We start from the raw sequence: 22,058 nt of genomic DNA, 5'->3' as shown, positions 1-22,058 counted from the left end.
CTCCTTCTTCTTCTTCTCCTCCTGTCAGACGAACACGAGCCGGTTCCGGTGAAGGAGTTCGTCAGACGCGTCGCCGAGCTGCACGACACCCAGGGCTTCTCCAGGGAGTTTGAGGTGCCGCATCTGACTATTATCTTACCTGATGGTCTGTTAGATCGCACTGTCGAATCCATCCACATGAGCACGAACAGGGCTTAGCTGGCCGCCGTCCGCTTCGACAACAAGACAGTTTAACCCAGTTGAACTTTTTCTGGATGGACAGATTCTTCAGCGTCCGTTCAGCCAATCAGAGGCGTTCCTATGTTTGTTTTGGAAAAGCTAGCGGCGAACACAGAGGCGACGGTCGTTAAAGACTTGAATTGTTGATTTGATGAACTTCAGCAATTGAGGTTAAGTGGGGACAAAGTGAGATGGGTGACTTGTGGCTGTCGAGGCAGATAACTAAACCCTAAAAAAAAAGTGATAATAAAAATAGAGTGATAACACCTGTGTCCGAGGCTTATTCAGTATTGTGTTTTACATGGCAGGTGAACACAGTAAGCCTACAATCAACCATAAGCCAACTAAGCATTTCAAAACAGGACAGCATGACTAACGGTACATTTACACGTAGCCTACCTGTCAGAAGAGTTTCCAGAGCCCAGTGTGCGCTCGCTCCGTCATTCAAATCCTCCCCGAGACCTTCCTCCTCTGTGCTGTGATTGGTTATCAGCTGCAGAACGCAGGGTGAAGCGTAAAGTAATGGAACACGACCAAAGACGCACTTAAGGTAAGATGCTCTTAGCTTAAGTGCTGTTTTGGGCAATGCGCGAAAAATCTACAAACCTTCCTAAAACCGCTCGTAGGAAACCTTCAGCTCTGGACGTTAAAATCACAAGACTTATAAACTGAATCCAGAAATAAAGCCCCAGCCGAGCCATGTGAATATATATACATATACATATATAACAGACCACAAATCACAGATAAAAAATGGGTTCAAGCAAAAGTAAGATGGAAAAAGTTTGTTTTTAGAAGTGATTTAAGCAAAGACACCACACTGGTTGACAGGAGAGAGTTTTAATATCTGCAGTTTATTGTGATTTGTCATGATTTGTGTTGTTTGTGAAGGTTGTGGGTGACTGTTCATGTTCAGTCTGCATGCTGATGTCACTGAGCTGCATGCTGTGCAGTGATGCTCATGTAATGTAATGTGGTTTGACATAGAGCTGCATGATTATGGCATTATTATTATTTGGGGGACAAAATAATTTTTCTGCATTTTTGCATCTTATATTAACAACTTGACTGTTCCACTTGTGACGGCCCTCCCCTCTTCAGTATTGCTGATGTGTCATTACTCTACTAAAATTGTCATGTAGGATCATACTTGATTAATCGTGCAGCTCTAGTTTATCTCCAGCCGTCTGAAGGGAAACAGCCTGTCAGTCTTCAGTCGGCTTCAGATGAAACAAACATTAAAGCTCAGGCCAGAGTGACACAAGTCACACAATGAATCAAAGCCCCGCTTTCTTTACAAGCTGCCGTTAAAGGAAAAATCAACCCAGGACTCTATGGTTATTTGATTATTTAATGAATCATAGGAAACCATTACTGTGTATATCAATGTATTGCATTTTAGCCACTGAGACAAAACTCTATGACAGATCCACATGGCCTGTCTTCTCTTTCTCTTTTCTTTACATCTATTAATTTTACAAAGTCATGAATTATTACCATTTTACAGTCTGTTGACAGCAGAGACAGACAAATGTGTAAAAGTCAAGATGGCGAACATATGACAAGTCTAAAAAATATGTGTTTTGGATGGGAATCTATGATTGACGGACAAGTGTGTACACCAATAGAGTTTTTCCTGCTTAGCCCCGCCCCTCTGCTGCTTAGCCCCGCCCCTCTGTGTGGATCCATCATACCACAGGAAACTTTTTGTCCTTTCTGCTTCCCATCGAGCTTCATATCAATGGAAAGGGACAAACATCTTGGGTTTTAAAGGCTGTGAATTTGCCTGACTTGGCATGCAAAAACATTGAGACAGAATATATTGGAAACCTGATCAATATCTCCAGATTTATTAAATTTTTGGTCAATGAATTTGAATTTTTAAGCTAATACAGCTTGTTTATTATACGGGTTGATTTCTCCTTTAAGTGGTGGCAGCAGCATGAACTGTTAGCTGAAGTGAACTGTGTGTGTGAAGTTTTTGTGTGTCTTGTAATTTTACTTTTGCACCTTTTGGTTCACTGTGTGTGGCGGAACGTCCCGGCTGCGCTCTCTGCATCCGCACGCCGCCGTTAGATACTGAAGGAGAGTTACGAGGTAAGACTCCGCCCCCGTGCTCTTCATCTAATGACGGACGCTGCTAGACACGTAGTTGTGTTTTGTGTCTCGTCTCACAGTGTTTTATGTTGATGTGTAACTGTGGCTGTGCACACCATGAACCTGCTGTTTTAGGGGTAGGACTATAATGGTGTGTGTGTGTGTGTGTGTGTGTGTGTGTGTGCGCTTTTAGGAGGTGCAGGCGTGCACGGTGGACATGGGCATGACCACTGACAGCTCCAACCATCCTGACAACAAGAGTAAAAACAGATACATCAACATCCTGGCATGTGAGTATAATCAGCTAAAATCCTGACATTATGACTTTTAATAATAATAATAATAATAATATGTTTATTTTTACAGCACCATTCATACAACTCAAAGTACTTACATAACATAAAACATAAAATACATAAAATAGACTGATTAAAACAACCGATTTTTAGCGCTCATATTGTGAATTCAATTTTTGGTTTTGTACGTTGGCCACGTTTATAATAGTCGTTTACAATAGTCGCACAATAATGTGACTATTACCAATACTGTAAGTAAGGCAATAGTCCGATTAACCCGTTCACATAATTCCCTGATTTGATAATTCCCCATAATAATCCTGTTTACATGAGTGAAATGCTTATTTTGATTATCCAGAGAGAATTGTGGAAATTAGATTTTTTTTTTTTAGGCTTCTCTTTATTGCAGTTACAAATTTCATCCTTCAGGCACGTGGAGTTTTGCCTGTTGGCTCTGCAGCGCTTTACAACAGACAGAAACCTTAAACATGTCTCCATTACGGAGCCTCTGTCTAAAAACAGCTGGACCTTCATGTCCGGAAACACACAACAAGCTCCGTCTCTTCTGAACTCCAAAGTGTCCAAACTCCTGTCGCTGCCATCTTGGTGTCTTCAGTAGAGACTACACTTCCCTTCCCTTCCCTTCCACCTCCACCTCACATGATGAGCTGGACACGCGTGCAAGAAATGTGTCTGAGGCTCCATTCACAAGAGTGTGTTGTGTCAACTAACCCCCTGCTGGGTTAGAGTAAGACAAACCTTTCCATTATGCAAACATCATCAGTGTCACATGTTTATAGGACACTGATGATGGTTGCATAACTGAAATGTTTGTCTTACCTTTTTGCACTTGAGCACTTTTTTGCACTTTGTAAGCATCATGTAAGCTAATTAAAATAAGCATTCTTCTAATTTTGCCTCTGGATGTATACTTAAACGCGGCCATTTCTGCATGTTGTTTATCTGCAGCTTCTGTGTTTGTCATGATGCTGATTTGGTAAAACAAAGGTTCATTAAAAAGCTGAAAGAGAAACTCATCTGTCCACCCGCTCTCTGCTGTCTGTTTTAACCCTCAGACGACCACAGCCGAGTCCGCCTCTGTCCCCAGGCCAACAAAGACGGAAAGGCTGGAGATTACATCAACGCAAACTATGTAGATGTAAGGAATTGTATCTCACGCTATCTCTCTCTTTTTTTTTTTTTTATTCATTTTCAAGCACCATAGAAAGGAAGACCTTCATCTTCACCTCAAGGCTTGTTCCAGCTCATTGAATTCTGAAACACGGTGACTTTTATTTTCTCAGCCACTCCACTCTCCTACCTGTCTTCCCATACGGAACCAAAATCAATACGTCCCCGGCATATTTCTGAGCCTATTCATGGAGACCCGGCGTCGTCGCTGCCGACCGGCGTGTCGCTCTATTATGTTCGCCGTCGAACCATTAAAATCTCATTTCCAGCATCTCGTGGTTTGTGAAAGGCAGCGGCGAGTCAAACCCCCGCCGGCTGTCAGGGCCTCCGTGGAGAGCCGGCGCACACGTTACTCCTCAACAAGTGGTGATTACAAAGTTGGTAATAGGATGTTGAGGATCTCTCCAGCGCGGACTTTTGTATGCATCTCATCGAGTGAAGGCAACTTCACACTTCACACATACTGTGAAGGTTATTTAACTTGTGAATGTTTTATGTGCTGCCCACTGCTGAGAACATTGGACACTTTATTTTCTGAGCTGGACTAAACTGGCTGAACTGACAGTTTAACTTATAATTAGTGAATGTGTTGGATGGTGTCCGCTGATTTGTGTGAAGCGCGTTTTATACTTGAAAGAAAACAGCGTCTCTGCAGGGAAACGGACGCTATTTGACGCGTATTCAGGGTTGAAAAGTGTCTCTGCGTAGGCTAGGTGCGGCGTACCGGCCCAAAAACCTCAACTTCACGTCGAGTCGCGCACTCAGAGGTGGGGACTCGAGTCACATGACTTGGACTCGAGTCACAATTATAATAGCTTGAGACTTGATGCATGAAGACAGTACTTGAGATGAGACTTGACTTGGGTTCTGGTGACTTTGACTTGAAAAGTGTGGGAAAATATTTAGTGTTGCTAAATATGACGACATTGTATGTAGTTGTAGAGACACTGCCAGAGGTGGGGACTCTAGTCACATGACTTGGACTCGAGTCACATGACCAGCAGAGGTGGGGATTCGAGTCACAGTTTTAATTGCACTTGACTTGGACTTGGGACTTGACTCTGACTTGTACTTTGATGACTTGAAAAGGTTTCTAAAGTCTTGACTTGAGATCTTGTGTTTGTGTAAATGACTTAGATTGAAAGTGATGAGATTTGTTCCAGCGGACGACTGAATTTAAATTCTGTTTTCTGAATTTGTATGGAATGATTGAATTTATTGAAGTTGAAACTGATTATAGAAATCAAACTCATGATGCTCTTACCAAGTTTTTATCCTATTAAAACCATATTGCATTGAAAAGTCCTAGATATTTAGTTTTCTTTAAGATATTAAATTGATACTGGACTCTTGATTTGTTCTGACTTGACTTGCTGTTCTACATTTAGACTTGAGACTTGACTTGTGACTTGTGCCTCAAGACTTGAGACTGACTTGGTAGACTTGGTCACACCTCTGTTGGTCGATCATGGCGTGTTGGTAGGGAGGCGCCTGCTTCCGTCAGCAGCAGACTGCGGTCAAGATGGAAGAATCTGAAGAGAGGCTCGCTGAAGAAGTTTGTTTACCGATGATTGTCGTCACGTCTGCTTCCTCTTCCTGTCTTCTTCTGTTTTGTTTTTGTGCGATATGATTTTTTTTAAACACTGCAACCTTGTGTACAGGGTTTCGACATGCTACACCAATGCAGAAATATAAAAACGTAAATGAAAAAAAAACGCTGCCGCGTTCTTTACATTTGCGCTTTACATTACGTTTACGTTACGTTCAACTATAAAATGAATTTGACACATTGTTTCTGTTACTAGTTACTTTGCAGAATAAGGTTTTACATCAAAACATACGATAAGCTCATAAAATATGTTGCATTGTTAGAGTTTAAACTCCAACAGTATATGGAGCAGTTAGACCGACAACATTAAAATACTTCTGACAGGTTCATGCTTCAATAATTTAACTCTCTGACAGAATGACGACTTTTACTTTTCATACTTCAGTTCATTTTACTGCTAATACTTCTAGACTTTTACTGAAGTAAACTTTTGAATGCAGAACTTTTACTTTTAATGGAGTAATTTTCCGTTATGGTTTTGCTACGTTTACTATAATGGATTTGAGTACTTTTTCCCCCACTGGATGGAGGTTTTTTAACGTGTTTTAAAAGCTGAACTGATGTGAGCGTTGTGTTTCCTCAGGGCTTTAAGAAGCCGCGCTCCTACATCGCGGCTCAAGGCCCTCTGAAGTCGAGCACCGAGGATTTCTGGAGGATGGTGTGGGAGCAGAACGTCAGCGTCATCGTCATGATCACCAACCTGGTGGAGAAAGGCCGAGTGAGTGTGTTGTGTGTTTGTGTGTCGTTGTCTCCGTCGCCGCCAACACGATAAACTGTATTTAGTGAATAAACTGATTCTGAATTCGATTTAAAGATACATTCTGGAATTGATGTGACCATAATTATATTCTCATATCTCAAAGATGGAAAATAGCATTTTTCAAATTTTCTTCTTTCCCGTTCATAACTCAAACTCCAAATCAGTTTTACTCCCTCCCATTCCTGAAAAAAAATTCTCATAATGGAGGAATCGATGAAGCGAGCGAATAAACTTGTTAAACTAGTAAACTTGTTAAACTTGTAAACTTGTTAAACTAGTAAACTTGCTTCCTGCCTCTTCACTTGTCATTGTGGGTCATGTGACCTTCAGCAGGAGAAAGATCTGTCAAAGTGAGACTGGTAACTGGTGACACTTCTCTGTAGGTACAGTTAGCTTAGCTGTTAGCCTTGATGCACGCTGCTTTGCTAGGTTTGTCCTTGGTAGGCCTCCGTAGTGCAGTGGCTTTGCTGTGTGTTATTTACAAATGTGTTGCAGTTTCCGTCGCCCTCTACTGGTCAGAAAAGTTTGCTTATTGCAGCTTTAAATGGGGGTATACAGCATTTTGAGAATATCTACATAACATGTTGATGATGTGTTCAATGTTGCACCTCCTCAGAGGAAGTGTGACCAGTATTGGCCAATGGAGAGCCAGGAGGAGTACGGCAGCTTCCTGGTGACGGTGAAGAGCAGCAGGGTGCTGGCCTACTACACCCAGAGGACCTTCACCCTCAGGAACACCCACATCAAAAAGGTCAGAGGGCACAGTGTTCATCAGCCCAGCCAATCAGAGAGCAATTTTCATCAGCACAGCCAATCAAAGAGCAGTGTTCATCAACACAGCCAACTGGAGAGCAGTGTTCCAACACATTTGCTACTGGAAGTATGAGAACTATGAGTTGAATCGACATGAAAAGTCATAAATACGACGAGGAAATGGACAGTTAGCAAAGACACTGATGTTAATGTGAACATGCTAACGCTAGCTGCTACTAGCTATGTTAGCTAGTGTGCTAATCAGATGTGTTAACAACAAGACACTGATGGTTAGCTGACCAGATACTATGGTTAGCTAGCTAACAAGCTGACATTATCTAAACACTAAATCAATCAGATGGATCAGTGATGAAATGATCAGTTCAGTCAGAAACAGACAGAAATTAACCGTCTGTTCAATTCTGTTGAGACGACAGAAACACAGTCAGCTGTTCACAGAGCTGAGGACCTCCAACATGGCCGCCAGAGGGAGGATTAAGTCACCTGAAATGCTCTATTCAGACAAACCTACGTGTCGCTGTGCAACATGTTTAACCAGCTGAAGTTTCCCCTTTCTACCTTTTGATGGAAGCTTCCTGTTTATCACTTCCTGTTTCCTCTCGTCGAACCCGCAGGGCTCCCAGAAGGGGCGGAGCAACGAGCGGACGGTGACCCAGTACCATTACACCCAGTGGCCCGACATGGGCGTCCCGGAGTACGCCCTCCCACTGCTCAGCTTCGTACGCAAGTCGTCTAAGGCGAGGGCGGACGAGACGGGGCCGGTGGTGGTGCACTGCAGGTGGGATCACACACAGTCACACTACATTAGTAGTGATGGACCATCTGCTTATCTCACGATGCGTATTGTCACATTTGTGTATTGAGATATGTTGAATTTCGATATATATTGTCCCATCCTTACATATGGGTCTTTAAAAACTAAAAGTGCTGCTGCTGAGTGTCAGATATTTCCTTTTTGGTATTATATAAATCTTTGATAAGCAGTGATCATCATTGCCTGTACGGTTGTTGAATTGTTTTCATCAGTTCAGCTTTAGCACCGCTTCCTGAATCATCACAGCCTGTATTTTTTGGATGGAGTGATTTTTCCTCTTTGTGTTCTGTACTGACCTTGCTGTGCAGTGCGGGTGTGGGCCGGACGGGAACGTACATCGTGCTGGACAGCATGCTGAAGCAGATGAGGGACGAAGGCGCCGTCAACATCATGGGCTTCCTGAAGCACATCCGCACACAGAGGAACTACCTGGTCCAGACAGAGGTCAGAGGTCACCACAGGTCACACAGTGGGAGACAGTTTAACAGGAGGGGAGAGGGTCGCTCTCTGGGTGGCAGAGGGCTGGGAGCGGTGCAGAGGCAACCGTTTATTTTCAATTTATCTCCTTTTTTTTTTCACCTGTATTCATCAGTTACATAACTAAAAACAATTTATAAAAAAAATAAAAAAAAGACTCCATTTACAAAAGTCTGTACTTTAAAGGTTTTCCAGAAGGTGCCACAGTTTTTCTTTGTTTTACTTTTTTTGTTATTTGGTATAACAAAAAAATATCTTATATATAACATATATAATTACTTATAAAAATAACAGACAAAGTGTTTGACGTAAACCCGTGTGTGCACGGAGGACGAAAAACAATGACTGTATGATCTGTTTTTTCCCCGTCTAGGAACAGTATGTTTTTATCCATGATGCCTTGGTGGAAGCCATCTTGGCCAGAGAGACGGAGGTGGCGTCCGCTCAGCTGCACAGGTACGTGGACGACCTGCTGACCCCCGGGGCCGCCGGCGGGACGCGCCTGGACAAGCAGTTCAAGGTGAGTGTTCAGTGTCTGGGTGTACAGGTGAAGGAAGGCAGAACTACCTGTTTAGAGGCACTAGAATTTTGTGTTTATTATATAATATTTTACAATAATATTCCTACAAATCCATCTTCTGTAGTGTGGGATTATCTTCAACTGAATCACAGCCGTGCTGATATACTGTGTAACAGCACAACTCTCATGTGATGTTGCTTAGCTATTCATTTATTGTTATTTTAATGTCAAAAAAGTTGCATATTGCAGCTGTAAGTGAAGCTGAATCGTCCCTAACAACTTGATGTTTTCCACAGTTGGTTTCCCAGTCCAGCACCAAGCAGAGCGACTACTCTGCTGCTCTGAAAGACTGCAGCCGCAGCAAGAACAGAAACTCCTGTCTGATGCCTGGTGAGTCGCTCGCTGCCTCACTCCTCGCTGCCTCACTCCTCTCTCCTCGCTCCTCGCTGCCTCACTCCTCTCTCCTCGCTGCCTCACTCCTCACTCCTCAACCCTCGCTGCCTCACTCCTCGCTGCCTCACTCCTCGCTCCTCAACCCTCGCTGCCTCACTCCTCGCTGCCTCACTCCTCGCTGCCTCACTCCTCGCTGCCTCACTCCTCACTGCCTCACTCCTCGCTGCCTCACTCCTCGCTCCTCAACCCTCGCTGCCTCACTCCTCGCTGCCTCACTCCACGCTCCTCGCTGCCTCACTCCTCGCTCCTCACTCCTCGCTCCTCAACCCTCGCTGCCTCACTCCTCGCTGCCTCACTCCTCGCTGCCTCACTCCTCGCTGCCTCGCTGCCTCACTCCTCGCTGCCTCACTCCTCGCTGCCTCACTCCTCGCTGCCTCACTCCTCGCTGCCTCACTCCTTGCTTCTCGCTCCTCACTCCTCGCTCCTCACTCCTCGCTGCCTCACTCCTCACTCCTCGCTGCCTCACTCCTCGCTGCCTCACTCCTCGCTCCTCAACCCTCGCTGCCTCACTCCTCGCTGCCTCACTGCCTCACTCCTTGCTGCCTCACTCCTCACTGCCTCGCTCCTTGCTGCCTCGCTCCTCGCTGCCTCGCTCCTTGCTGCCTCGCTCCTCGCTGCCTCACCCCTCACTCCTCGCTGCCTCACTCCTCGCTGCCTCACTCCTCGCTTCTCGCTCCTCACTCCTCGCTGCCTCACTCCTCGCTGCCTCACTCCTCGCTTCTCGCTCCTCACTCCTCGCTGCCTCACTCCTCGCTGCCTCACTCCTCGCTTCTCGCTCCTCACTCCTCGCTGCCTCACTCCTCGCTCTGCAGCAGCAGCAGCGTTTGTAGATCAGATTGAAGACAAAGCGGCCTTCTCTGTTCAGCCTTGAGACGGCACTGCAGCCGCTGCGGAGGCAGTCAGGTGATGAAGTGCTTTTGGCAGCTCGTCTTCTCCGAACGCCGAAGGTTTTGTTTGCCCGTTCGGCTGAGATGCCCGGGATGTTTGGCAGAAATGTGACACTTGGGACCCTCAAAGCGCAGTTAAAATGAGATGAGTTTGGAGAGCGGTGAGAGGTGCTAGACTCCTTTCTGTTCCACGAGGCTGAGATGGCAAACTGCTGCCTGATTCAATGGGAAGATTTCTGAGAAACAAATAATATCTTTCTTTGCAGTTGAGAGGTCGCGAGTGTGTCTGTCTACAGCGGCGGGGGAAACGTCAGACTACATCAACGCTTCGTACATCGCAGTAAGAACAAAAACATAATCAGACCGTTAACTTGATGGGATTTTTCTTTGAGTGATTTTACAGCCAGGATTCATATACAAGTATGGAAAGTATTGGACAATAGGTTTGATCATTTTCAGGCCTTGAAAAAAAGTCTGAGAATTACACAAAAAGTCTGAAGAAGTATTTAACATGTTGCTGTTCAGTCCTGACACACGACAAGATATTCTGTAGCTGCAGACCTGCTGCTGTTTAACATGATGTGAGGAGCAGTGATACAGTCTAGCTGACAGTCATATTGTGATATTATTTGCATTTATTTAGACATTAAAGCAAGAAACAACAAAGTACCAGGACATTACACATGCTCAGATGTGTTTTGTGTCTGCAGGGTTACCGGCAGAGCAGCGAGTTCATCGTTACCCAGAATCCTTTGCCCGGCACCATAAATGACTTCTGGAGGATGATATGGGACCACAACGCCCAGGTCATCGTGTCTCTGTCTGGGACGTCCGGAGCAGGAAGGAGTCCAGGATGGGTCAGTGTTTCTGTCTGGGTCTCTACTACTACTACTGTACTACTACTGCTACTGTACTACTGCTACTACTGTACTACTACTACTGCTGTACTGCTACTGCTACCACCACTACTACTACTAGTAATAGTTGTAGTAATAACAGTATTAGTGGTAGTTGTAATAGTGTAATACTAATAGCACTAATAGTACTAATAGTAGTAATACAAGTGGTAGCATGGTTAGTAGTACTAGCAGCAAATGCAGCAGCTGCATTAGTAGTATTAGCAGTAGTGTAGCAGCAGCAGTACTACTACTACTGTTAGACCTACTGCTATTACTAGTAGTAGTAGCAGTGGTAGTAGTATTAGTAGTGCTAGTAGTAGTAATACTAGTGGTAGTAGTAGTAATAGTAGTAGTCGGCCTGAGAGGGATTGTGGTTCTTAGTTTCCCTCCCTGTCTCTTCTCTCTCATCATGATCATTCTAGAGTCACAGCAATATTAATTCCATCTGACCTTTGACCTCCATTACTATTGGTTGCTTGTAATGTTGTTGATCCAGGAAGTGAAGTTTATTCTGCTGCTGCTGTCACCGTGCGTCTCTCTGGATCAGAGTATCAGCTTAATGAAAACCACCCTCTCCCTCCCGTGTTGTCAGGAGGAGGAGGAGGCGGAGCCGTGCGTCTTCTGGCCCCGCAAAGGCCAGCCAATCAGCTGTGAGATGTTCACTGTCACTCAGCGGAGCGAGACCCACGTCTGCCTGGCTAACGAGGAGATGCTGGTGGTCCAGGACTACGTACTGGAAGCTACACAGGTTAGAGCGGCCTCGTCTTCAGGGTCACGAGCCAAAAAGATTGAGCGCTTTAAAGAGTTCTTACTGATCTTTGGTCCGTCCCTCTGGACAGGACGACTACGTTCTGGAGGTGAAGCACTACCGCTCCCCCCGCTGGCCCAACCCCGACAGTCCCATCAGCAACACCTTCGAGCTGCTCAGCCTGGTGAGGGAGGAGAGCGCCAACAAGGAGGGGCCGACGGTCGTCCACGATGAGTAAGACCTCCTCTGATTGGTCGACAGACATTTACCGTTATCATCATCCCGATACGTGTGATTGTGGTTATAGTATTTACATTTAGAGATTATTATTTAGAGATCATTTGCTGCCAATTCAAACCCACTTTCTCTCTAGAATTTCCATGAAACTAATTAAGTATTTAATGTATTACGTATTAAAAATATGTACGAATTTAATAATTATGCTATGTTGTATAATCTTCACACAAATGAAACTACTCTAAATAAGTGAAATTACCTCACCTACACTGCCGAGTTTTTTTTCACTTTTTTCAAGAAAAAGATTTAAAGACTCAGAACTAAACGAGTTGAGACGATGGATATTGTTTGCAGTGAAAATCTCAACCTGTTTACCGTTCCAGCGTGGGCGGAGCCGCGGCCGGGACGTTCTGCGCTCTGTCCTCTCTGACCCGCCAGCTGGAGGCCGAGGGTTCGGTCGACGTCTTCCAGGTGGCCAAGATGACGAACCTCATGAGACCGGGAGTCTTCAGCGACACTGTAAGAGTTTGTCTGGTGCAGACGGGCTGCTACGTGATGTCAGACTAACTGTCACCCTGAGGCTTCATCCCTCTCAGTTAGGGCTGAACAATTCATCAAAATTTTATCGAAATCGCAATATGGCCTACTGCAATTTTCAAATCGCAGGAGGCGCAAGGCGAAATGTGTGTCAAAATACCATTTTAAATGAAATATTGTGGTGCTGCAGAGATGTCCTGCCTACACATCATATTCTACAGACTTAAGAAAACATCTTTGTTTGGTACAGATCCCCGCAAAAATCACACCATAATCATTTTAATACGTTTTTCAATGAAAATGAGAATAATGATGTAAAAATGATCATTCCCTCTAATATCGCAAATCATATCGCAATCGTAATTAGATATTTTTTTCAAAATCGTTCAGCCCTACTCTCAGTCTGATTGGGACTTAAAGGAGTAGTTCACCCAAAAATGAAATTTTGGTCATTATCTACTTATTAGTCGAAAATACGGGGTTGCACACGATAGAAAGTTAGTTTGTTGAGCAACTTATTTTATTCCACTATGGACAGAACATTTTCAACCCTCCAGACTTCATCAGTGTCTAACAGTAACTGATCAATTGCCTCTATATGAAGAGAAACTTAATTGTCACAGGTTTACGGAAAGACAACATGATCTTGTTATGTCATTGAATCCATGAAAATAAGAAACTAAAGTATTTCATATGCAGAAACAGAAACAACTTTCAAAATACCCTATATCATTTAAACATACAGGATCTAACCCTGACATCAGGGATCATTGTGTGAAGGTGTCATTTTGAAAAACCACAAAATAATTCAACATGCAATTCCTGAAGTTGACACCATGTTTACATCATAAAACATGTCAAAAAAATATCAAATAACTATGGAATATCTGGAAACATAAGGCGTTCAGCTGTTCATAAAACAGACATCCCAATAGCCACATATATATATCATTAGTTTATAGAAGTTAGTTTATAGAAGTTAGTTTATTAGTTTATAGAAGTTAAAGTCAGTATCTACTTACCCTCATGTCAGTCGTAACTCTGGTGAACAGTGAGTGTTTGTCCACATAACTGCAGGTAATCTTTGGTCCATGAATCAAAACCTTTCATCAGACTCAAACTCAGTAAATTGCAAAATTCTGTCAAATAATCAAAATTTGATTCTTTGTCAGCATCTGTCAGCCCACCGTCCACCGAGGTTTAACTTGACCAATGAGATGATTTCTCGCTCCACAGCGGCTCTGCCTCCGAGAAATGTTTCTAGAAGTAAAACTCAAATCTGCTCACATGTACGCAGGACCTGAATTTTGTCTAAATGTAGTCCTTGTATGAACTGATATGGATCGTGGCTGAACTGACTTTCCAAATGACTTCTCTGTCTCTCTTCAGGAGCAGTATCAGTTCCTGTACAAAGCCCTGCTGAGTCTCGTCGGGACTCAGGAGGACGAGAAAACCCTCCAGTCCTCCGACAACAACGGGACCATCGTGGTCGGGACCGCCAGCACCGCCGAGAGCCTGGAGTCCCTGGTGTGACCGCCCCACCAGCAGGACCCCCGCCGCCACGGACTCTTAACTGCCCGTTTTACATTTACAAACCGACGACAGCGCTTCGCCTTTCCTCCTTCCTCACCGAACACCGACTGAACCTCTCCTGGTGCCGGCTCACGCTACGACGACGACGACGACAAATAAAATCCTCAAGTCATTTTTGGAGACATTTTTTCAAGACAGAGAGGAGAATGACCGACCTTCCTTCCTGTAGAGAATCGCCAAGTTAAGACTCTTGGCCGAGTCGTTCAGGATTTTAAAAGTCCCGTAGTCTGAGGCCGGCGTCTTCCGAACGAGTTTCTCCAACGCTGGATATCGACTCCCTTTGATCTTGTAATGTGTGCCTTTTTGTATTTTTCATCCTGTACTTCTAACACCTTTGATACAACTGTAGACTAACTATCCAACGTTTTAATGTTGTACTGCCACGCTGAGATGTTTGCTGAACTAACAACCTTTTCCTAAACCTTTGTATTTATTGGCAGTAAGCCAAATGGGGGAAAAAAGGGAAAAAATGCAACTTTTTACATCAAATGACATATTTTGTTAGCTTGTCTTTTGTAGAGCTCATGCACTGAACTCCTTTCTGTAAATACCATTACATTGCAATGGTAGCAGCAGTGTGCTATTGAAGTCAAATATGAATAAGGGCCTGGAATAATAATAATCTAATGTAAATAATATTATAGTAATCAACTCGATGGACCAAATTTCTATTTATACTTCTAGATTTTTATATTTTACCATTTTTAGTGCGTTCAAATGTATGGTTTAATTCTAATTGCTTAGCTGAAAAAGGTTAATGTTTTTATATTCTGGATTTTGTAACAGACTAAATGTGATGCATGGGGTACTGACATTTTTTTTAGCTGGACATGAAACTGCTGGATTATTAGCTAGGGGATTAAATAAGTGAAAGAAACCAAGGAGAAAGCCTTCTGGAGTGGTTTGTCACTGTGAATGTGCTGAAGCTGAACCCGAGTCAGATATCTGGAACAACAAAGGTATTGAAGCGTGTTGACTAACAGCTCCTCGCATTGTCAACGAACAGGAATTCATTAGCGAGCAGCGGTCTGGTTTCACAAAAGACTGTGGAACTGCCACAAGGCCACTTCTTCTTCTTCACGTACCATCCAGTGCAGGATGGGAAATTACCACCGAACAAGTGCAGAGAGAAATTCTGTCAGTCTGCTCATCCAGACACTTGTTTCCAGCAGAGACCAGTCACCGTCTGGTCCTTCTTTCCTGTCCTAAATGTCATATTTGGCTAGTAAAACGGTGAAAGCGGCTGTTGAATTCTGGGATACAAAGTTAGTTTCCCGCCCTGATCTCATGTCTAGAACCGACTCCATCCAGGAAGACCAGGAGGGGAGCGAACAATGAGAAAACAGCCTACATTTACATAATAAGTACAACAGTAGAATTGGCGTCAATTCCTAGATCAACATTACAAACAACCAGGAGTAAGGAAGTCAGAGGTCAGAGGTCAGAGCCGCAACAGACGGAGCAACTGTTCCTCTGGCTGACGGAGGACAGAGAAGAGAAGAGAAGAGCTACGGAGAGACAGAGGAGAAGAGGGACGGGGAAGCGAAGCGGCGGTGTGTCCTGATGGAAACGTCGTGTCAGACTGGATTAAATATTGATGCGACTCTCGGAGTCATGCTCTAATCCCTTCGGAGAATTGGTTATTCCAATTGATTCCCCAGTGCGTTAATCCGGGCTAAGACTGTATAAGAAATGCGCCTTTTCAGGGTGGAAAATAGGTCAAGTGTCCAGACGAGCTCTTGACCGGCCGCCGTATCCATACCTTCATTTGCATTTTTGACTTTTCATAATTACATGCCCAATTATCCCCTGCTTGGTGGCCTAGTTTGCATGGGTGGCTCCAAATTGAGTGGAAGCAAAAGGCTGATTGTCTTTTTCAGAGTCGGCAGCTACTGATGACTTCACAACACCCAGAGGATATTAAGAAAAACAAAACATGCTCTATTTTCACGTTGAATACATTTTCTCACAACATGACACTTTGTTATTGCTGCCTTTTTTTTGGTAATAAGTCCAGCTTTGTAAAAGAGACGAGTCATCTATAATTTATCTGGTTTAAGTGTTATCCTTTTCACTTTTCTGCAGCTGAAAGACATATTTGTTGAGTATATCGTAGATGAAGTCGCCGTATGACAGAAAAACGCATCACGCCTTCAAAATTGGAAAAAAAGGGAGAAAAAAGTTTATTTGCTGTGTTGTCAAAAGATACTCGAACAAACAAGCTGGAAGTGAACGCAGCTGAACCTCCTGTCTCTCTGGAACATTTCACATTTCAGCATTCAGTGTCAAACTGCACACACACACACACACACACACACACACATCACAAGATTATCAAACAAAACACTTCCTTTAACTTCCTTGATATACAAAAGGATGAGTGCAACAAGCAGAGCTGAACAGAAAACACACACAGAACCAACTCCATAAAACACACTGACCTCCTTCAGTAAGTGAACAAAACTCATTTAGATTTGTCTTCATATTGTTACTGAGGGTGTGAAACGACACGACTGAAGTTAAAGTTCAGTCTGTCCAATTAAAGTATTTCCAGTCATACTGGATTGAGCCGAACAGATTATAATCAATAAAGCAGTCATGTTTAGTATTTTATGTAATAATTATTCATAATTCTGAATGTCTGCAACTCAGAAGTTTCTTCAGACTTTGGATATTTTATTTCTTCTTTCTGTAAAAGGCAAAACAAGCGCTGAGAAGAAAAAGGCTGAGAAGAACGTACGGAAAAAAAAGTCTGGTGTTTGAGCTGCAGACTTCACTGCATGTTTTTAACTTTCTGACCACTGGAATATGGTTGTTGTTCATAGGTACAGATACACAGAAGTGACTGCACATTGAGAATTTGCGAAAAATGACTAATTTATTGAATAAAACGGCTCTGTACTTAAAACTGCACTGGGCAGCTTTGCACTCTGGCGACCCCAAGTGGCGGCGCGAGATAACGAGTAAAAGATTGAAGTACTTCATTACCCAGAAATAATATTACCTGATGTCAGTCAACTAAATGTCTTCTTCTTAGTGTGTGTGTGTGTGTGTGTGTGTGTGTGTGTGTATTAACTTCAGCCATCGTATCATTTCACATCCAAAGCAAGAAAACTACAAAGTCAAAATATCAAACAATGCGTCGCTGTCTGCAGCACTGCGTTACATCAAAATACATATCGGCTACATGTATGGATATATCATATCAAAATACATATATTATTAGGTATATGTAAAATATCTCATCTCTGGTATATTTACCCATTTAAAGCATGCAACAAACCGTTCAGAAGGTGACCCAAAAAATATTATAAATATGGCTAAGATGACATACAATAAATATTAATCAGTCTGGGGTCCTTTATCAAGGTTCCACAATTATATAATCCCTTTAAAAACACCTCAATGTTATTTATGCCCAAATACAGGTTCCTCCCCAGGCGCTCTCTCTAAACAACACGGGGGATATTACATCACATCCTGTCACCGGGACATGTCAGTAGTTTCTCACGTCTTCCATTTGTGTTTGTTTTGTTTGTCGGGACGCCTGGCTTTCCATACGCAGTGTTTAGAAAAGTACAGTATCATTTTGAAGGAAGTATAAAGCGGTGCGCTAGTAAAACGGAGGTCAAGTCATGGTGGTAACAATTTATTTGGACGGTCCAGTGTTGATACCCAGCTAACCCACACACCGAATATCACCTGAAGCTCAGTAGACACATTATAGATACTTGATAATAGTGATGGGACGATATATCGAAATTCCCTCCGTATGTTGTGTCAGGAACATGAATGGTGATATCAGCTCCATGTTATTCTGCTGTCAGGAACATGAATGGTGATATCAGCTCCATGTTATTCTGCTGTCAGGAACATGAATGGTGATATCAGCTCCATGTTATTCTGCTGTCAGGAACATGAATGGTGATATCAGCTCCATGTTATTCTGCTGTCAGGAACATGAATGGTGATATCAGCTCCATGTTATTCTGCTGTCAGGAACATGAATGGTGATATCAGCTCCATGTTATTCTGCTGTCAGGAACATGAATGGTGATATCAGCTCCATGTTATTCTGCTGTAGTAATCACTAATGAGACTCTTGACCATCACAGTTTCACAAGCTCTCCATCCAAATTATATTATTGTCACTTTGTAATGTCACTTTTATTGATCGCATCGTATCCTGGTTGTATTGATCCTGAACCTCAGATCACGTATTGAATCATATCCTGAGATATGAATATCGTTCCATCACTACTTGATAGTAAGAATAGTTTCAGCATTGGACTTTCCAAATAAAGTGACCACCTTGTCTTGTATATTTTAAAGTTGCCAGCACTCCATCCATGTTTTCACAGATTTTTTTTGAAAGTCAGTGCACAACATGGTTGGGTTCATCTTTCTTAGGTGCTTTTGGATTTTTCCAGTTACTGAAATCAGCCATAATACAGCTGATATGAAGAAAAAAGTCGTTAAAAATTGAAATGCTTTTCAGATCCGTGCCAATTTCCGACTGAGAGACAGCCACCTACAGACTGATAAAACCCCGTCCACATGGTCTTTGTATGGAAGTTAGTCTCCTTTCATGAAATGATCATTTATAGATACAGAAGCCCTGGTGACTGCAGTAAACCGATGGCCAATATTTCAAAAACGTACGGGCCAACATGCTCAGTTCCATTAAAACTAAACATTGTTGACTTGGAGGTTTCAGTTTGGCAGAGATGATTCTTCAGTTTGTTGTTTTTTGGGGTTGAGACAAAACCTCCTTCCATTACTGAGATCACAGTTTGTTCTGGTATAAAACTTCAACACTGGTCTAAATATCAGTTTACTGCAGGAAAACAAGGCCCATAAAAGCTGTAAGATTGCTCCATGCATCTTTAATGACCGATGGGTTTCAGGGTTTTTTTTTTATTTATCTTTTTAATTTTTCTGAAAGCAAGAAAATACATTTGGAAACATTCGCTCCTGTTATGCGTTGTGTTTTGTATGCAGCTAACCTGCAGTTTTCAGTCTAAAAGTGCTTTAGGAGATGTGGATTTGCTCTGAAACACAGCGGGGGTTTTGGGTTTTGGGTTTTGGGTTTTGGGTTTTGGGTTTTGGGTTTTGGGTTTTGGATGTGAACCCTCAAGATCCTACTGGACATTTGGACATTTCACTGATGATTGTTATGGGAATGAGAAAAGGCTGCGGGGCTTTTGTTCAATCCAACACCGTTCTGACTGATTCCACATAAATTTGATTTATTTTGTTGAGCCAATTAAAAAGCTTTAACAGAAATATTATCTGCATATCGCTGTTGTCGTGGGAAAACCTTGTAACTCCAATCTTGGCGAATTTCATGTTTTAATTTCAACTGAAGGACACACATGTTCCTCTAGGGGTTAAAAACTCTCTTGAACCCGTGGGCTTTCAAAACCTCAAATTTTAAAAAGTCATGTGAGTCAATGAAAAGTTGACATTTGGAGATTTGGTTTTGTATTTCCCTGTCTGTGTACGATCCTCCGCCTTGAGGCATAAACCAGTTCTTTGGACTGCTGAGATCTGTGAACCTGGATAAACCAGATCTGTCTTGGCTGTGCTTCATCTGTATTGAGCCGTCAGTGTAGTGTAAGACTAGTGTGGTTAGATGAGTCCTGATGAAGGCTGAGAAAGCGTATGGGGGGTGTTTGATGCCAGAATTTACCTTGTGGAGGCGTCATGGGTCTAAATCCCTGGGACGGCTCCTCCCACCTCCAACACCCAGCTGGTTTCTACGCTCAGGCTAGTTTAATAGCAGAGGAGACAGTTAGATCAGTGTGAGCGTGTTAAACTGATCCTTTAAATGTTTATCTGACACACTGTCTGTTTTATCTTCACATCTCTTCATAAAGAACTTCTCTTCTGTTCTGCTCTGAAATGTTCTCAGGCCGCCGGCTGCCTTCGCTCTGCTCCGGTGTTTTGGCACTGATGAGCGAATGAAGCCAAACAAAAGATATCGTCTATTATTAAACTGCAGATTACCGTCTGTACATCACTGGCTGCCTCTTCAGCATTTATTGAGGCCAAAGACTAACAAGAATCTGCAGAGTCTGACATCAAACGGCAGTAAAAATCATCTTTGGTGGATAAATCATTACGGGTCACTGATAATTTCAATTCCTTGGTTTTTTGCCTGTTTTCAGACTTTGTCCCTGCTGGCCACCGTACACACTCTGACTGTAAACCAATCAAATCAAAGCAAAACAATGTCTGCACTACACAGGCTCCTGATTGGCTGCCTGTCTGTTGTGCTGCTCTACACAAAGCAGTCGCATCTAAACTTCTGCAAACTTTGACATATTTCTATGAAAACTGATATATTTCTATGGAAAATGTTCATTAATTATTTTGGGCAGGTCGTTTTCTTCAGTTTACCGGTCCTTGGAAAGCGAGGCCAACGACATCTGAATGGAAGTCGGACCTTCAGCGGGTCTTCGTCCACCTCAGGATCCACTTTGGATGAAAACGCTGTAAAATGTAGAAAAGGCAGCAGAGAGCGTTTGTGTTAGATCAGTTCTGACTCGCTGTGGACCCGCAGTCCGTCCCGGGCTCACAGCGAGTGTGTGTTGGGTTTGTGTTAGATCAGTTCTGACTCGCTGTGGACCCGCAGTCCGTCCCGGGCTCACAGCGAGTGTGTGTTGGGTTTGTGTTAGATCAGTTCTGACTCGCTGTGGACCCGCAGTCCGTCCCGGGCTCACAGCGAGCGTGTGTCGGAGCGGCTCTACTCCTGCAGCGTGCTCTTGGTGGTGATGCGCAGGCCTTCCTCCTTCAGCCGCCGCAGCGCCGGACCGTAGATCTCCTTGGTCATGGGAACCACCAGACCCTTGGTGCTGATTTCTCCTGCAGAGAGGGAATTTACTGATTTAGGCTTTGTCCACACTGTAAGAAAAACAGTCTAAAGTTTTCCGTCCACACTGAACCACCAAAAACGCATCATTTCTTCCACGCACGCCCCTGCGCGGGACACTTGGGCCGGAAGCTTTACGCCATTTCCACCAAGCAGCAGCTTTTCCACCACCGGCATTTTTTTAAAAGGGAGAGCGTTTTCGGAAAGCTCCTTTTTCGATGGTCAAAAACGCTGCTTTAGTGTGGATGGAAGGCCAATAAAGATGAAAGAAAGAAATAAAGACGCGTTTTCAAAATGTATCTGCATCGGTGCGGACTCGGCCTGAGGATCAAGAGGAACTTCAGCGACTCAGCAGCAACAAAACCGAAGCCTTCAACATTACATCTGCCGTCTGGCGGAGGTTTCTATCCAAAGTGCCCGCATACATTTTTATCCCAGAGGGTCCCGGTGGGGATTGAACCTCTAACCCCCGGCGGTGTCCGTGTCTCGCTCTGTTCATTCAGCTACACGCCACCAAATTTCCTAAAATTGCTCAATAGTGTTCTCGCAAAACGCAGAAAAGCTTTTCTTTACAGCGGTTCCTCTGATGGAGCCTGAAGGATGCAGAACTCACCCTGAACTCTCAGCATTACATCAGCAGCTGGAGTCACCCTGCTGCTGTACGCACCGCAGAAAGCTTCTCCTGTTCACCCCCGACATCAAGCTGGAGGAGGTTATGTTTCTGTCTGTCTGTCTGTCTGTCTGTCTGTCTGTCTGTCTGTCTCTCTGCCTCCCTGTCTGTCTGCCTCCCTGCCTGTCTGTCTGTCTGTCTGTCTGTCTGTCTGTCTGTCTGTCTGTCTGTCTGTCTCTCTGTCTGCCTCCCTGCCTGTCTGTCTGTCTGTCTGTCTGTCTCTCTGTCTGCCTCTGTCAAGACTTTAGAAACCTTTTCAAGTCATCAAAGTACAAGTCAGAGTCAAGTCCCAAGTCACCAGAACCCAAGTCAAGTCAAGTCTCAAGTCTTCTCTTCATGCATCAAGTCAAGTCTCCCCCCCCCCCCCCCCCCCCCCCCCTCCTCCCCCCGGCGCTGTACTGAC

General features: G+C 43.8%; 2 protein-coding genes across 6 annotated transcripts in view; one reads left to right on the top strand and one right to left on the bottom strand.

Moving 5' to 3' along the window:
* Positions 1–14,984, top strand: part of ptprz1a (protein tyrosine phosphatase receptor type Z1a) — a 91,243-nt gene extending 76,259 nt beyond the window's left edge. For 2 of the 5 annotated variants that reach the window (XM_071908973.2, XM_078282855.1), the window contains 16 exons: positions 29–114; positions 2,296–2,316; positions 2,510–2,606; positions 3,689–3,771; positions 5,996–6,130; positions 6,789–6,923; positions 7,561–7,724; positions 8,069–8,204; positions 8,611–8,757; positions 9,054–9,147; positions 10,364–10,437; positions 10,808–10,966; positions 11,589–11,744; positions 11,836–11,978; positions 12,365–12,500; positions 13,908–14,984. In XM_071908973.2, the coding sequence (XP_071765074.2) occupies positions 29–114; positions 2,296–2,316; positions 2,510–2,606; positions 3,689–3,771; positions 5,996–6,130; positions 6,789–6,923; positions 7,561–7,724; positions 8,069–8,204; positions 8,611–8,757; positions 9,054–9,147; positions 10,364–10,437; positions 10,808–10,966; positions 11,589–11,744; positions 11,836–11,978; positions 12,365–12,500; positions 13,908–14,051 (1,910 nt within the window). In that variant the 3' untranslated portion in view covers positions 14,052–14,984. The remainder of the gene's footprint in view (positions 1–28; positions 115–2,295; positions 2,317–2,509; positions 2,607–3,688; positions 3,772–5,995; positions 6,131–6,788; positions 6,924–7,560; positions 7,725–8,068; positions 8,205–8,610; positions 8,758–9,053; positions 9,148–10,363; positions 10,438–10,807; positions 10,967–11,588; positions 11,745–11,835; positions 11,979–12,364; positions 12,501–13,907) is intronic. The other 3 variants (XM_078282857.1, XM_078282856.1, XM_071908975.2) reach the window with 3 other exon arrangements.
* Positions 14,985–17,659: 2,675 nt separating this feature from the next.
* The window catches only part of aass (aminoadipate-semialdehyde synthase), a 31,612-nt gene continuing 27,213 nt past the window's right edge, over positions 17,660–22,058 (bottom strand). The window contains exon 24 of the mRNA XM_078282871.1: positions 17,660–20,978. Coding sequence (XP_078138997.1) covers positions 20,860–20,978 — 119 coding nt within the window. The 3' untranslated portion in view covers positions 17,660–20,859. The remainder of the gene's footprint in view (positions 20,979–22,058) is intronic.

Source organism: Centroberyx gerrardi, chromosome 4 (assembly GCF_048128805.1).
Source record: "Centroberyx gerrardi isolate f3 chromosome 4, fCenGer3.hap1.cur.20231027, whole genome shotgun sequence".
NCBI lineage: Eukaryota > Metazoa > Chordata > Actinopteri > Beryciformes > Berycidae > Centroberyx > Centroberyx gerrardi.
Note: the sequence above shows the minus strand (reverse complement) of the source record. Positions and strands in the feature narration are given on the sequence as shown.